Source organism: Pavona decussata, unplaced genomic scaffold, assembly GCF_977016875.1.
Source record: "Pavona decussata unplaced genomic scaffold, jaPavDecu1.1 SCAFFOLD_59, whole genome shotgun sequence".
Taxonomy (NCBI): domain Eukaryota; kingdom Metazoa; phylum Cnidaria; class Anthozoa; order Scleractinia; family Agariciidae; genus Pavona; species Pavona decussata.
In genome coordinates this window covers 1,318,544-1,335,753 of record NW_028145481.1, presented here as the reverse complement: position 1 = coordinate 1,335,753, position 17,210 = coordinate 1,318,544, and the positions used below count along the sequence as shown (strand labels likewise).

The window sequence follows — 17,210 nt, the reverse complement described above, 5'->3', positions numbered from 1 at the left end:
CTCTATGGCAGTCGTCGTATCGACCGAGGTGGCTGTCGGCCGATATAGATAGAAATACACCGACACTTCACCGACACATCACCGATACTTCATCGATATTTCACCGCTTACCGGCCGATAGTATCGGCCGATATATCGGTCGATATTCCATCGATATGTTTTTTCGACACTTCTTCCTTATCTCGATCGACATTCATGTACATCGCGCACCGCAATATCGGTCGTCATATCAATAACGACCGATAGTCGGTCGATAGTCTGTCGTTATCTCATTTGATTCTTCCACCATTGCATCATTTTACCACGTTAGGTCAAGAGAAAGCGCAAAAATATGCCAGCGTATTACACTGTAGTGTCCCGGTTTAACCGGTTTAAAACAAAGCAAACTCCTCGTTCCTTTTTCGTGTCGACCGAGTATCGGCCGATGCATCGACCGATACTTTACCGATACTTGACCGACGGTTCACCGATAAATTGCCGACACTCTGCCGATGCTATCGCGACCGACTGTCGGTCGATCTCTCGACCGAAGGTGATCCAATGATCGGTCGATACGTCGCCTATATAGCGGCCGATGCTCGACCGACACTCGCCCGATACTCGACCGACAATCGACCGATACTCGGTGGATACATCGACCGAGATATCGACCGTGAGTCGACCGTGTGTCGACCGACATATCGACCGTTACCATCGATCGAGGCCCCCTATAAGACACAAGATCCGAACTTTCTTGTTTAAGTTGAAACAATTATGCCGTCGAAGTGATGTATATAGCTTAAAAAGCTGCTGTATAACAAAGTTGTGATTTGCCTAAAATGGGTCTCAAAATGCAGCCGTGAATGAGGTTTCTGGAAACCTAGATTTTCAAAAATTTCAGGGGGAGCATGCCCCCGGACCCCCCTAGTAAGAGCTCCGGCGCTCAGCAAGATTTGGGGCTCAACGAACACCCCTATCGAAACCTTAGCTACGCGCCTGCTTTAAAAATCTGCGAAGCGTACAGTGGAAATAAATCAGACACAGCATCACGCGTAAATGCCAGTATAGGCATCTTGTTTCCTCAGATATCAATCGCGAGTGAACAAAGAGATCACTGGTAAACAAGAGATAAGAGCACGTGACGTCTTTGTTCGTTTCCTCTAACACGAATCGGCAAAAAACTCAGCAGTAAAACACGGCAAACTTCAACCCGGCGTTCCCAGGCTAAGTTTTTCCTTCCGAGAGATCCTGGTTACGAAGTTTCGAGGGAATTCCGTAACCACTTTTCATTTTATTTTTCTGTTAAAACGGCCAGAATATTACGAAGACTTGTTTGTGCCAAAACATCAAAAAGCACAGAGCAACGCCAAACTAAAGATGGTAAACCTGTGGTCATATTCTCTTCCAACCGCCACTACTTACACGTGACGCTCAGTCTACTATTCTTCATGTGTGGAGATTTGACTTTCATCAAAAACCTCTACATTCACAGCGATGTATACTGAGCTTACACCTCTAAAAGGGCTGCTGCAACAAACAAAGATAACGTTACACAGGACAAACACTAAGAAATTACTCGCATTATATACCTTCCCTTACCAAAACACTTGGCGCTTTGAGCTCGATTCCCCCATCTTGTTTTTCACGCTCGCACACATAAGAAAGGCCTGCGGAGAAGGCAGAGATTAATAAATCACGCAACCAGAACTTATGTCGTGCAACAACGCGCTTAACACAAAAAGCTGTTTTGAGGCCACAAGGTTAGACAGAAATTGACCTGTCGGTTGAATGTCTTAAATTGCTGGGTGTGCTTCAGCGATTTCGAGATTAAGTTTAGCATTTGCGATGGAATCTCTCCTAAAAAACCTAAAAGAACACGTTACATGTTCAATTTGTTTGGATACTTTCACCGAACCCAAGACAATAACATGTCTGCACACCTTCTGTTGCGAATGTTTGAAGAGACACGCTCTAACAACCGAACAACGTGGAAAATTTCGCTGTCCTGAGTGTCAGGCCCAAGTTGACGTCCCTGAGAGCTTCGATAAATTGCCGACCGGTTTTCTTCAGAACAGTTTGCTAGGTGTTCTTGCTGTACAGCAGAGTGACGATGGAAGCGAGATTAATTGCGGCAACTGTAGGAAAAAGAGCGCTGAGACAAGCTTTTGCTTCGAATGCGGAAAATTCATGTGCCCTGACTGTGTAAACGCACATGAACTTCTAAGAAATGTGGCGTTTGAAGGACACAAAGTCAGACCAATAAAACACTTTCAAGCACAAGACTACGAGGCTCTTCTAAAGCGACAATCGTTTTGCTTTCAGCAGTACCACGAGCGAGAGGTTACGAGGTTTTTTTGCATCGACTGCCAGACTTGTGTGTGCCAGATTTGTGTTGTGACAGATCACAAGAATCATACTTTTGATCCACTTGACAAAGCAGCTGACGTCGAGAAAGCTAAAGTCATGGCGGCAGCCGAGTTGATCAAAGAAAAAAGCAAAGTCTGTAGCGATTTGATTGGTGAGTTTGAGCAAACAGCCGTTAATCTGGAAACTAACTCCATAGCCGCTAAACAGAAAGTTTCCCAAACGGCCGAACAAATGATCAACAAGATTCGAGAACGCGAGCGAGAGGGCATTGCCGCGATCGAGAACACGCGCGTGTCGAGAAATGAGAAATTAAACGCCGCCAAGGCACAAGTACAGTCGTTGGTCAAACAAATGAATCAAGCAGTCGAGTTTGCTAGCAACCTAGTTCAAAGAAGCTCAAGTTCAGATATCATGCAGAGCAAGAAAAACCTAGAAAAGCGGTTTGAAGATCTTAACAAGATCACGGCCCCAGCACTTCCGGTTGGCTCATTTCTGAAGTTTGTCTCGACTGCTGAACCAGAGAATTTAACCTTCGGTGTCACTGCAATCAGCGAACCAATTGTAGAAGGACTGACTCAAGATTTCCAAGCTGGAGTAGAAACAGAGTTAGTAATCTCTCTAAAATTAATTAATGCAGATCAAGGAACATTTCACGTTGAAGTTCTCGTGGAACACGATGGACAAGTAGGAAGTATGACGACCTTCAAAAGAGAAGATAAAAATTTCCTGGTGAAGTTTACTCCTAAAGTGCCAGGCACGTACAGCATTAAAGTAACTATAAACGGAGACAGTCTTCATCAGAGTCCTTTCATTGTCCAGGTGATGGAACGTCGGCTTGAAATTGTGGGTGAATTGGATTTGCAAGAAGAAATTCTTCAAAATCCGCGCGATATTGCTGTGAACAGTAAAGGGCTGATTGCTGTAACTGACAGGAATGGTCATTGTATCCTGACCTTCGATAAGGAAGGAAACTATCTGACAAAATTTGGCAGCAAAGGAAAAAGAGCAGGGCAGCTTGAGAATCCAGCTGGTGTAACATATTTAAATGACGACCACATTCTAGTGGCGGATGATGAGAATCACCGCATCCAGCAGTTTAATGTACACACGGGGAACTTTATGAAAGCTTTTGGAAAACAGGGAGCAGGCGCCCGCGAGTTGGTGAATCCAAAAAGTGTTTGTATGGATGGTGAAGGACGCGTTGCTGTAGTCGACTGGGGCAACAATAGAATTCAGGTCTTCACAGTGGATGGTGAACCAGTGTTTATATTTGGAGATAGCGGCTCAGAAAAACTAACCTCTCCCACTGGATGTATTTTCCATCAAAACATGTTCATTGTTTGTGACGGCTGGAACAGCTGTTTAAAAATCTTTGATCGTTCAGGGAAGTTTCTGCGCAAGATTGGAGAAGAAGGCAAAGGTGATGGACAGTTGAACTGGCCCTGGGGTCTGTGTGTTGAGAAATGTGGCGATCATCACAACATTCTTGTTTGTGATACTGACAATAATCGAATTGTTCAGTTTTCATTGGAAGGCTCTTTCAGCGGAAAAACTGTTACTAAGCTACGATGTCCCTGTGGGATAGTTACAACGCCAGATGGACGGATTTTAGTGACCGATATTGGAGCGAAAAAAGTATATCTCTTAAAATAAACACTAGAACCGTAAAAGAGAACCTTATCGATGCTTTCAATTAGGAGAAGCTTTGTTTAAGCTTGCGCTTATTTAGTGCGTGTCTTGACGCAGTTTAAAAATGTCGACGAAAAATCAAAAGTAGTTGTTTATATCTTCTTACAATTGCATAATCTAAAAGGAAACTACGACCTTTTTGGCAAGTTTTGGAAGTTTACAGAAGCTCGGTATTTTAGATCGATGTTCCAATACTTACTTCAAAATTAATAATGTAATATACTTACTTAAAATACTTTATACTTACTGTATTTATTGTAACATAGTCACACGAGCACTGAGTTGGTTTTTAAAGTATGGTCACATGACTTTGATGGAATAATGAAATTTGAAAGCCAAATTGATTGGCAGAATTCTTAAGATAAGGTCAACTGATTTTAACCGTCAAAAGGAATTATTTTAAAGCTTGGGCATGAAAAAGACAAAAGATATATTTAACAAGTCACAAAGTGTGGGCCACAGATGTTTCGTTTGTTTGAGCGGGAAAAAGTTTACTATTATGTCATATATATACTTGAATCAATTATAGAAAAAAAGCTTTTATAAAAGTGTAAAAGGTAACCTGTATGTATCGGAGGCGCTTCTGTTTATAGTGGACGGGATATCAGGGAACGAGGAATTCACGTGACATTAAAGAGCTTCCTCCTGTTTTCCCTCATACGTCTCACAACGCAGCCTAAATAACAACATAGAAACGGTCCGAATCTTGCTTGTTTATACCGATTGATTTTCATGTAATATATCAAACACGAGGAAGAGTGTTTCCTCCAACTTCCAAACACCGAGAAGTAGGTTGGAAAAACGAGGCGCAGCCGAGTTTTTTTAGCCAACTTCGAGGTGTTTGGAAATAGGAGGAAACACTCTTTCGAGTGTTTGATATAACTTCTCAAACTATCGATAATTCTTGGAAACATTCAAAGCAAAAGTTCACAAAAACTTATGATAATTAAGATCACACTTCTAAACCTCCTTCACGGAAGTGAATTGCTTTGTTATGGCTTGATGAATTATTAATGAGTTTGAGAAGTATAATTTTAACAAATGTATTGTGTGATACTAAAGTTAAGTCATTCCAAGTCAGTCAAACTGATGGATTCAAATTCGTTGTTAAAACTGGAACGATTCCTTGCATCCTGTGCCGAATAGATTTAAGTGAAAACGAGCAATTCAGTTCTAATTAATTTAATAATTAAAATACGGTTACCACTATTCACTTCTGCATTCAAGAATTGGCTCACAGGAGTCTTTGATTATCTACTCTTTATGTCACGGCTACCGTACAACTTTATTGTAAAATACCATTAAAGTAATTTTTCAATGCTTAACTGTAGCATTACTGTACATCACTTTTTAATTTTGTTCCAAATATTGAAATGAATTCGATTTATTATGACGTTTTAATAAAAATTAAAAACCAGTAAAAGCAAAACGTATTTCGATCCGACACGGCTATAGCTCGTTACGGAACTTTTTTTTATTCCGGTTATAAGCCCCCTCGGATATAGGCCCCTCCGCTTATAAGCCAGTCAAAACCCCGTACGAAGTTCTATAAGCCCAGGGCTTATAAGTGGCAGTTTACGGTAATGGACAAATTTATTTATTTATTTATTTATTTATTTATTTATTTATTTATTTATTTATTTATTTATTTATTTATTTATTTATTTATTCACCACGACATACAAACATAGAAAGTTACAATGAATAATAGACTAGGATTACAAGTACATAGGTTTAGAGTAAATAATAATAGTAAAAGAAGTAAGAAGTGGCGAGGAGACCTCAAGAAACCCCCGGGCTTATACTGAGAGGTCTCCTCGGAGATATGTTGGGACTTTAAGACCAGTAAAGACATTGTATTGAGATTTTTTAACATACGGTGGTGGTAAGACTATAAAGACATAACAGAGTCGGACGTTTCATGCAATTAACTGAGGTGTATAACAACTCAAAGTGTATTTATTGGCATGTTGAAAGGCGCGTAATGAAAAATCTGAAATGAAATAAATGTTGTCATGATCATGTCAAGCTTGTCATTTGAAAACGATTAATATCCAGAAAAACATTGTGTCATTGTGTCATTGTGCCATTCAAATATTCAAGTATTTAAGCTCAGCTGAAATGCAGTTTTGGCCTGCTGAAAAAAATTCCAATCAGAGACGATATGGAAGATTGCATGATTGGAAGTACGCTGTCTCAGCGATTTCGGCACGGTAGCCAGCGTTATGGTCTGGCAAAGTTCTAAAACTGAACCATTCAGTGTAATACCATTTTTCTATAAACACAGGCCTTGTATACGCATTCTTTGCTTTTCGGATAAGGTAGTTTTCAAATTATAGTGTAGCCTGAGTGCCTAAGTTTTGTTCTAAAAAGTGATCATGTCTGAATCCTGGCACTTTAAAGGAAACCTCCACTCTCGAAACACATTAACGTTAAATTGTTGAAAATACAATCTAATTTGAAATTTCGTCGAAAAACATGGAAATAATATTTCAGTGTCGGACAAAACAGGATTTGATTATCGCCTATTTTCGCTTTTAAATTACCTGGGCGTCGCCATCTTGGATTTCATGACGTAAAACGGTTGCTTAATTGTTTCAAACAAAAGAACGTCTAATGAATAACAATAGTGGCAACCGTTAAACGTCAAAAAATTCAAAATGGCTGCGCCCAGGAAATTTAAAAACAAAAATAGTCGATAATCATATTAAATTTTAACACACTTGAATGTCATATCTACGTTTTAGACCAAAATTCAGAATTTGGACACTATTTCCAACACTTAACCGTCAATTTGTTGTCAGAGTGGTGGTTCCCTTTAACAGCGTCTACTGGGTCATGGCCCATCGGAGTGAACCACTCTTCTTACTACAGGGCTGCTGTATATTACTTATCGAGTCTGCGAAATTGACAGGTTGTACGACTTGTTAGCTACCACTGTAATCAAGAAAGTGAAGGCAGACGTGGCGCTATATGGAATTGGAGACGAAATCGCGAATAATAAGAATAATAAACCCTGGCCTGATCAAAGTCAACAACACAACTTTCAAGAATTTGCCTGTATTCATTTATTCTTACCTCGAGGATACACCTTAAGCTTAAAGGCAAATACATTGCGTTCTGAAGTTAAAAGCGAAGTAGAAACATTCCGTAAAATTAGGGGCATTGAAAACGAAAAAATACTCACTTCGATTTCTCCAGTCGATCCGAACAGTCGAGCGGAGCACAGCAGCGCGTCGCATTGTGGTGTCCACAAAATTAACCACAATGCCTTGTTCCCATTTAATCTTACCGCAACCACAATGCTCTGCATTTTGCAAGAAAGCTGAACGAAAGGCCCCATACTGGTATATATATATTTGTCCCGATTAGAGTGCAACCTTGCTCGGTCGCTTCAGGCTCCCTCGCTGCGGCAGCAATTAGTTATTGAACGCAAATAGTGTCGGTTGCAACTACATGCACATAGACTCAAGGAACGTTAAGGTCCTTCTATGCGAATTACAACAATTACAGGCACAATGAAGATATAAAAGAATTCAAAAGTTGCCAAAATTTTTTTTGCGAGTTCGATTGTAATTCCGTTCGATCGCCTACATCATTAATTGTTAAGTCCTTTAACATTTACTTACTTGTTCGTTTATTTATTTGTTTACTTGTTTATTTATTTATTATTTATTTACTTATTTCCTCTGCCAACGCATCTTCAACGGAGGTACATGTAAAACAATCTGTGATTTTAATGGATCACTTGAGTCCGGCGACGTTTTGAATGAAACGGCAAGTTTTGCATCGTATTTACCTATACAGCTATTTCAATTAACGTTGTCGGATTAAAATCAAGCTAAAAGACAAGACCGCAATGTTTTGTGGGATTATTTTTTATGAATAATTTCATCAAAATCATCCCTGCACGTGCAGGTCATTGTACTGCTGATTACAACCTATTGTTGATGATTTTGATGAATTTTGATGAATTTATTCATAAAAATCCCACGTAAACTTTCGGTCTTGTCTTTTAGCTGCATGCTTTGAACCGACAACGTTAGTTGAAATGACTGTATACATGATAATAGTTAAAGCCAAAGGCTTGGGCGTCGTGTAACTACTAAATTTACAAAAGCAAATTCCTTAAACTAATTAAATTAAAGCAACTGAACAGAAGTTGAATTCCTTTTAAGGAAATCAACTTCTGTAATTTATGTTATTTATGTAACTTATGTAATTAAAATCACATAACTACAAATTGTTCCTTTTTGTATGTACGGGTTCTTGCAAGGTCCACTGAAGTTACGGGTATTACAATGACTATCACAAGCAACTATGACAAAAGCATTTAGTATCCTAAAAATTCATCTATCCAGGGAAAAAAATCTCAACAAAAAAGGTTTAACAAGTGTAACAACAGAGGAATTACAATGAACATGATTCATTCGCGGGTCCGTGCAAAGAAGCCGAAAGACTGATCCACACCAGGCGTTCATGACGCGAATGAGGATGTCAAAGGTTTTGCCCAGTTTCAAGAAGATATAATGGGGGAATTTAAAGGCTATTAGTATGGGTGTGGCCTGATATTCTTTACATTTTGCTTTCTTGTACGTTCGTGTCAATGCTGTTATCGCTTAAATATGAGGCTGAGGTAGGGGAGTTCACACGGGGAGTGTTGACGACCTGTTCCTCCGTTTGCTTGTTAGATTCAAAATTATCCTCAGCAACTTTCACCTTACACTTCCAGGTCTGCTTGATAACCTACCATAAGAAATACAAACAGTTCAGTAGGCTGTCTCGAGAGAAAATCACAGATTTATATATTTAGGGGATAAATATAGTGTTAAGTCTGGGAGCGGCTGAGACTTCCTTAATGGGCCATGCAGGTGTACTCATGTAAATCCTCATAGTGTATAGTCTCCCTCGCAGACGCGAGGCTTGTCACGCAATTTTTCCTCGTCGTCTGCTAGGGTGGCTGCATCACGGTGTACGGCTTTTGAGCCTTTTCAGTCAGATTATATGCTTTAACTGGTTCAAAATAGAGGATCAATGTTCAATGGTAGGGTGTTGTGATATTTTGTTGTGAAAAAGGAAGCTGATTTTACGACTTATGTCCTACTGAAAAATGCAGAGCTCGTTTAAGCCCCACAGTGCATCGCACGCACAAAAAAATTCCTCCACCAGAAAATACATTCTCTCTTCGAGCGTAATGACTCACCCAGGTGGTCCTTATCATGCTGAACGGGGCGGCATTCACATCCCAGCAGTATTCAGGATGTTGGCCGTTAAAGAGCCTTGTCCCAGGAGTCTCCTATATATAGGTCAGTGGTAGAGCATGTGGTTTAAGAAATCGGAAGGTCATAGGTTCGACCCCAATTAGGAGAACCCGTATTTTTTTTCCGAGGATACCTGTGCCATATACATTGACAAATAAAATACATCTTTCTAAGAAATAATTGTTTTCACACTTGACTTACCCTAACAAGGAATGCTATAATCACCACACATATCATCAATGCTCCAATCACCACCAGCCCAGTCACAGCCCCATCAGACTCACTCTTTTCTTCCTCTTGTTTCACAGGCTGCAACTGGTTCTCTGCGATCATTCCTCCAAAGCTGTTGTTCTTTGTAAATTCGTTGAATGTTTTCTCCAAATCTTTTTTCTTCAGTTTCGAGTCCGGATAGACCATAACCATGTATTCAACAGAGACAGATCCGTCTGAGGTTTTTGACACCGAGTTGATTTCGAAACCTACAACGTCGCCTGTGCTCTGGTAAACTTCTGAAAGTGCAGCCTTGATTCTTCTCGTCAGATTTTTGTAATCCGTACTGTTTCGATCATCGAACGAGTTAATCCATGACACACTTAACAACTTCAAGCTCATTTTTATTGGGGCGTACGCCACTGGCGCAATAACACCAATGTCGACTGTACCGTTAAGGGCTTTCTCGATGTCTTCCTTTTCAACGACCGCGGAGTTCATCTTGTAGTCGAACACGCATGATGTGTTTCCATGTTTGTCCTCTTTGAATTCTTTGATCTTGATTTCGCTAATCCCCCTCTGCTGACTTAAGACTTCTCTAAGCCTATTTTTAACGTTCAGAGCCAATTGCTTGAATTCGAGGCTTCTGGGGTTGGCAAAGTTGATATCCCATGGGATTGATGTTCCGTTAAGTGTAACCTCTATTTCCATCGTTTCTGTATTAAAGAAGAAGAAAAGTGAAAAGCGGAAGTCTTCATTTGAAAACGGGGAGATAGCCCAAAGTTCTAAAATCAAAGCAGTTCTCGTGTGATATGCCTCGATCTGAAAATTGAGAGACCGTTGATAAGACTGATGTCAATTAAAACTACAAAAATGGGCACTGTTTATCTTGCTTTAAAATTCTTAAGTTGAGAGAGGAGGGGGAATGAAATCTTCAGCAAAGCTCTCCACTGGTGGTGATTCTTATGCTGCAAAAAGATGCCATTTATGTCGGTCGCTATACACCGGCAAGGGCCACCAACTGCATTATTTTTCGGTTTAGTTCGGAACGTCTTCAAAATCGCCCCAGAAATTCGGAGTTAGTCGCAAAGAAAATCTGTCGTTTTTTTCGGCAGAATGAAGTTTTAAATTTCTAAATTTCTAATTGCTTTTGTTTTTAGAAGGGCAATTAGTCGTCGCAAAAAATAGGTCAGCTAGCATTTTTCTAAAACCGTCAAAAGCTAGTAAATTCGGGAAACAAAATTCCATTTCCTAAAACTTCTTTAGCTAAAGCATCCGAACAAATCAATCTACATCAGCTTACACAAATATGTCTTCAATAATGAATTAATGTACGGCTGCGTGTATTGTGGAGTCCGTAATGATCTCGGTTTAACCAATCGTATAGTGCTTGTTTAAACTCCGTTTTTCATGAAGGGCACAAAATGATCCGTGAACTCAGGGGAGACACTATTTTCAGTATTTGTTTAATTTTTCTCCTTACGTGCCCCTAACATGCGATTAAGTCACGTAGATAGCAGAAATCGGTGCACACTTTGCTGTTGAAAATGTTCTTCGAGCAGAGAATTTCCCCAACCGTTGTGAATGTACTAAAACGACACTAAGCCATGACATAGCTTCGTGTTACTTGCGCAAATGCTTCAGCGGCTGTACTGTATTCATCCTCATAAATTCACCTACACCCACTAGCCATGGAGTTCTAAATTCCTTTTCAATGCACCCCAAGAATTAACCTTTACCTATAAATTCGATCGCCCTCTGAACTCACCTATGTACGTATAGACTGCTATTAGTTTCTTTATTATTGTTTATTATTGTCGAGCGAACGAACCGGGGGAGGGGGGGGGGGGGGGGGTTGGAGCAAGCCTTGCCGAGTTCCCGTCGGCTCAACAACCTAAAACAGGAATGCTAGCAATGTTAATTTTTACCCCATAAATTCACTCCTGTGCTCCCTTAATACATTCACCCTTCAATCCAAATTACTTGTACATTCCCATCAATGTATTCATCCATAGATTCATTCAAATGCACCCATATATTCAGCCACGTATTAAGTCATAAATTCGTGCCCTGTTTTCATCCATAAATTCTCATGTGTTCCTTCATAAATTTCATTGATGGTTTCACTCATACATTTTAACTGAAAATCATTCATGAATTCACGTTTAAATTCGAAAAGTAAAAAGCTACACAAACACTTTTCTTTTGTAAAACTAGTACCGCGCGTTGCTTGTCTTAGTACATATCTGCTGATCTTATTAATAATTAAGGCTCCGTCAACAAGAATTATTAAAACATTGTTTGACTAAAGAAAAACCTACTTGTGATCATCAAAGGAGTAAAATGAGATTTCTTCATTTTTAATTTTTACTTTAACTTTCTTTCAAAGAAAATTCGTCGGAAAAAGCTGATGAAAAGCAAGACATTTTAGAAAATTGCCTCTGTCATCATAACAAACTTTATTTAATCAATTTTATTTCGCAATTTAAATTCTTTGAAGAAGTCAGGATCAAGCCAGGCTGAAAAAATATATATTTGGAAGTTTATTTTCATTGAAATCTTTCCGACTCATCTGATATTTTGGATCATTTAAACGCCTCGAGCCAACACATTAGTTTGTAATTTAACATCTACGATGCGTTTAACGTATTCAAATTGTCATTCTTACTGAATCACATTGTGTCGGAGAATGAGTTCACTGAGTATTGAATCCAGGGTTCAACGTTAATTTGTGTTTCACAAAATTAAAAGTCTGGTTAAATAAACGACTTTTTTTTTTTTGTTTCAGTATAAAATTCGTTTTTCACTTCTCATAACTTCGGTGAAAACTTTAATCCTACATTTTAGCCAGTCCCGAAGCCAGAACACATATTCGAGTAACTAAGTCGTCAAGCTGTACTTCTTACCGATGTCGATTGTTAAAAATTTTGAAAATATGTTCCATACCAAACATTTGGTGTTATTTCAGACTTGAGTCGGATGTTTCGACATCATTTAGAAACAGAGCGCCTTTCAAACACAGTTGGTAGCTTTTCGATCTGTTAAGTGAAAGATCAGAATTATAAACTGAAGTGAACTCACCACCAAGTGTCGAGACCGTAACGACCAAGGTTAACACAACAACTACAAAGCTTGTGTGTAGACATTTCATGGACGCCATCGTTAAGCCGAAAAGCGAAAAGGTTTCTTTTGTAGAAGCGATGTGGAAAGAACTTCAGCTGAGCCTAATTTGGCTCGTCTAAGCCAAATGTGGCTGCATTGAAACATTTTAGTCTTTCGCTACTGGAAGTCATTAATTATAACGTTCATAAACAGGTTTTGCGTAATTTCTGAATACACTCCAGTAATAGCAGGTGGTTTGGGGGACTGACTGACAATACTTTCAAAGAATTATTGTTTTTCTTGCTTTGCACGCAAATTTAATAATGCTACGTTGTCACCGCCGTTACGAAGGTGAAATTGAGGACTTCCATTTCAGTACAGCGTAAACAAGCAACACTAGGTTATCGGTTATATTTCTGTTCTGTTTCAGGTGTACATATCCGTCGGTTTCATCGACTGAATTAATCATAAATAGCTGAATAAAAATGTGTAAAACAGAAAAACATTACCATGAAAAATTCACTTTTCCGTGCTTGAAACCCCGTTCACAGGTATACCACCTATATTTCAAAGCTGGGTCGTTTTGTTTATTGACGTTGATAAGGTAATTGGCCACCGTAAAGAGATTCGAGTGCCTATGTTTCGAGCGCTAGCTCTTCGTCAGAGCGAATGGAGGTTTTTTTTTTTAACCTTGACGTTGGTCTGCAAGTGAAAGATCGACAGCGATGACATTTCTGTTGACCTGTCTTCCCTGTAAAGTTATTTCTCTTTCTCTTTTAATATTATCAGTATATGTCATGACAGCAGTAGACATGTTATTACAAGTCATGATAATGTCATGTTTAAAACTGATGACACAGCTTTTCTGCATCCTATAGTCTTCGCGCATGCGTTGAATTCATCAACAGCAGATAGCTGCCATAAGAGTGGCAGTTAGCGGCTTGCTTTAAACCGAAAACTCTTGGAGGGTTTTAAAAAACGGACCCCTGAGCAGAAAACTCTTTCTTTTTTTCCAAGCGTTGTGGTCCCACTCAAAAACGTTTGGAGAACTTGAAATAGTTAAATATTTTCCCATAAAGAGAAAGCACTTGTGCGAAAAATGGGCATGTTTGTTATATCTTACTTTCTTTAATCACTGTCTTTTCAGGTATACGTCTCAACTTTATCCTTGGTCTAAATTTTAAAGGAGCTCCTCGCTACCTGTTTGATATATTACCAAGAAAAGATCCTAACTCCAACTCATCACTTGGGGAAGCAATGTCAAGTTTGCCCTATTTTCGCCATTTTAACACAAACGTACAGTTAACCCGTTTCTCTGAGCGAACAAAACAAGGGTGGATAATTGTTACGTATACGTACATCTAATGGAGAGAGCAATATACGTTTAATTTACGAACAAAGTAAACGGTGATTAAAACCAAATGTTAAGCTTCAATCTGAACTTGATTCAACTGTACTGTGCAGCTTTCTACCGTTGGGAAATCACGCAGTTTACTTAAGTTAAGTAAACTACCATGGCTGCTGTTCTTGGCCCGCTTCTTTAGGTTGTAAGAAGCCGCGGTGAACTGAAAGCGCGTGGTCGCCATGAATGATTTGTTTTTCAAACCTGCCAGGCGCCGACCCATTTTGACAAAAACAAGACGCCTGGAGGCGTTCACGCGGGATGTTTTGGTACTCGTCGATAAGCATTAGCTTTAACAATTTAAATGGCTACCCACAGTCAGAATCCGTTTAATTAAACATATAAAATAAATGCAAATGTAAATGAAAGCGCTCAGTTCAGAATTAAAAACAGTGTTACTTGTACTGTCTCTAAAAAGTGATAACCGAATGGGGTTAATTGGTGGAAAGAGTAACACTCTTACTGCTGCATCGAAGTGACACAACAATGACTCGCTCTGTTCCATACCCGCTGGACTCAAGGCTGCTAGCAGGCCTCTTTATACGATTCACTGTCGTGTGTACTATAAACTAGTTATTGCTATGGCTAACTGCCAACATTTGAATATATAAAGAGGAGAAACCACGCAAACTAAACGTAACAAGTCCATTTTCAAGCTAGATAAAATTGGACTATATCGACAACAGTCTCAACTGATATAACAAGGAAAACATTCATATCAAGTTTTAGCTGGAAAACTCAGGAGTCAAAAAAGCGCCCAGTATTCAAAGGTGTTTCAGTTTGAACGAAACGCTTTTGTAAGGTTCTTGTTTGAACATTGTACTTAATCCTGAAATCTTCAAGTGGCATTAGGTGTTCTTTTAAAGCACGAGATGCGAGACAGTGGCTGTCTTAGCCTGCGTGCAGACGTGTCCTTTCGTTCACAGTTGAAGGAGATTTGATCCGTTCGCGAGTAAAATGTGCTTGTTTAGGTAAGATTGTTTTATATGCGTTTCAGCAAAAATTTCACGAAAACTGTCAAGAGTATGAGGATTCGTCCATCAAAATAGTATTTCAGTAAAAATTGACAATCAAACTTGTAATCTTCTAGCTATATAAAATTGAACTGCTGCTGCTCGTGTTCTAAACATTACAAAAAACATTGCAATTTGTGACTACGATGAAACGAAACTCGACCGATTATTTAACGAGGTCGGCCCAGGCCATCCCGTGTAAAAACGGAATTTCATCTCAAGCTAGTATTTGATTTTCATACATTCCTGTTGTTTTTATTATTTTTTCTTTTTTGTACAAACTACCGGCCGAGCAAAAGTCGTACTGTCAGTCAAACTCGAAAAAGTTGTTGCGCTCGAATGTTGCGTTGAAGGAACCGGATTAACCTCGTTCGCTAAAGGCCCATTTAGACGGTACAACGTTTGCTTACGACTGTCGCATGCTGTTTTTAGAACGCGCGCTGCTCGCGTCATGCAAAAAATCACACACAACTCTCGTCTTTAACATTGCCTATACCTACGATTGCAAAAACCCTACAACATTTTTCTGTGACGTACACGACAGTCGTAAGCGAGTTGAAGGTTTGATTTACACGAAACAGTAGTAGTAGTAGTAGTAGTAGTAGTAGTAGTAGTAGTAGTAGGCCTGTCGTAAACTTTTCGCATGCGACAAAGTCACACCGTGTAAATCGCCCTTAAAAGGGACTGAAGAGGCTCTGGGGACGAGAATGACCTGAATTATTTAGTAACTGTAGAAATTGTGTCCTCAGCCAATCAGGAGCGGGTAGTTTTGGCCCTTGACCAATCAGGAGAGAAGGAGAAAGTAATTTTGCCTCCATCTTGACCAATCAACATTCGACAATTTTGCTATCTATGTTTACAACAATGAGAACACAAGCTGTGTTGGAACAAAAATTTGCGTCAGATAGCCGCGGTTTAGAAAAGATTCTTTTTTCGAAATTTCCCGACAACTTTAATTCCCTATGTGAAACTTGGGAAGTCAGATTAGCACAAAACTTTCTTTACCTCACCAAAAAAGCTTAATTTACGCACTCATTTTATTTGTAAAATATTTTATCTCTCTTTTTTGTCTTCCAGAATATAATGAATGACGGAAGAATTCGAAGCAAGTTAGAGACGTCATAATTGAAAGCGTATTTGCGCGCGCGCTCCTTCTTTGTGAGTTGTCTTCTAGATTTTTTTTTTCTTTCGAAAAAATGTAACTCCGTAACAAATAAAATTGCCCTCACAAATGAACGTTATATTATAAGTCCTTCAGCGAAATCTGAGCCAAAATGTTTTTGTACTTAGTTACACGCCCCTTGATTTGTTGCCTATCTTTTAAAGAACATTACATTGAACCAAAAACAAAATCACGTTTGACTTCATTGTATTTTGTTAAACATACTGTGTCATTTGGGCCTGCATTTGTTGTAAACAACGGTCTCTTTATTCGAAAAAATGATTCAAAAAAAGATTTTAAAAGAAAAAATTACGCTCACCTTTTTGGTCATGATCCGTGCGCCGTGCGAGGCCTCAAGAGGCTCGTAGGTATTTGTGGGAAGGTCTTTGGTCCACACTCCTTTGGAAAGTGCACTTCGTGAACTGTAAGTTCTTGCAGTGGCATCTTCGCCTGTAATCTGATTGTAAAGGGAATTAAATACTCCACTTGTAGTTTGCGATATCCACCTTCGGCCATGAACGCGTTAGCTAAATCAAGCGCTCAGCACTAAAGCGAATTAATTTCAATTGTTTATTACGATCCCCATGGTAACTGATTTTGTCGTCACTCTTCGAACGTGAGAGGCGCGTGAAGACTGGGCGTTAAATCATTTGAGCGCGGAAATTTAAATGGTGAAGAAATTCAAAGAAAAGGTTTACAGGAAGGTATTAAAAGAGAATTTTAGTGAAAGAATTTATAAAAGACTCCACGTTTTGCTGGTATTTTCTGTAAAGGTATAAAACATATAGCATTTTTCATGGAGGCCTGGGGGACTGAGGGTTCTTGGTAAGAAGAAAGAAAAGGTCGCATCTCTCCTTCTTGCACATTCATTTGGCACTCTTACCTTTGTTGTGCGCCTATTTTTTTTTCTTTCTTTTTGTTGTTTTTCTATAAGCGAGAAGCCTGGATACTCGGCACCCTCACCTAAAATTCTCAACAGTCCGAAAGCTTGAAGCCGTGAAACAAGTGAACTCGAAGCCGGTATT

The 17,210-nt window shown here is 39.3% G+C and overlaps 2 protein-coding genes across 3 annotated transcripts; one reads left to right on the top strand and one right to left on the bottom strand.

Annotated features, from left to right (window-relative positions):
- The first annotated feature begins 1,322 nt into the window (after positions 1-1,322).
- On the top strand, positions 1,323-5,348 carry LOC146479337 (E3 ubiquitin-protein ligase TRIM45-like). The gene has a single exon (XM_085110981.1). It carries the CDS (start codon positions 1,825-1,827, stop codon positions 3,997-3,999), a length of 2,175 nt encoding a protein of 724 aa, XP_084967107.1. The 5' UTR covers positions 1,323-1,824; the 3' UTR covers positions 4,000-5,348.
- A 1,851-nt stretch (positions 5,349-7,199) lies between these two features.
- Positions 7,200-16,719, bottom strand: LOC146479336 (uncharacterized). Of its 2 annotated transcripts, none has more exons than XM_085110841.1 (4): positions 12,588-12,785; positions 9,498-10,222; positions 8,099-8,781; positions 7,200-7,842 (listed from the first exon to the last, which is right to left on the bottom strand). In XM_085110841.1, exons 1-3 carry the CDS (start codon positions 12,664-12,666, stop codon positions 8,611-8,613), a joined length of 975 nt encoding a protein of 324 aa, XP_084966967.1. In that variant the 5' UTR covers positions 12,667-12,785; the 3' UTR covers positions 7,200-7,842; positions 8,099-8,610. The 2 variants fall into 2 exon arrangements, with proteins under 2 accessions (XP_084966967.1, XP_084966968.1); XM_085110842.1 differs by lacking the exon at positions 12,588-12,785 and adding an exon at positions 16,505-16,719 and having other exon boundaries at positions 7,201-7,842.
- Between the last annotated feature and the right edge of the window lie 491 nt (positions 16,720-17,210).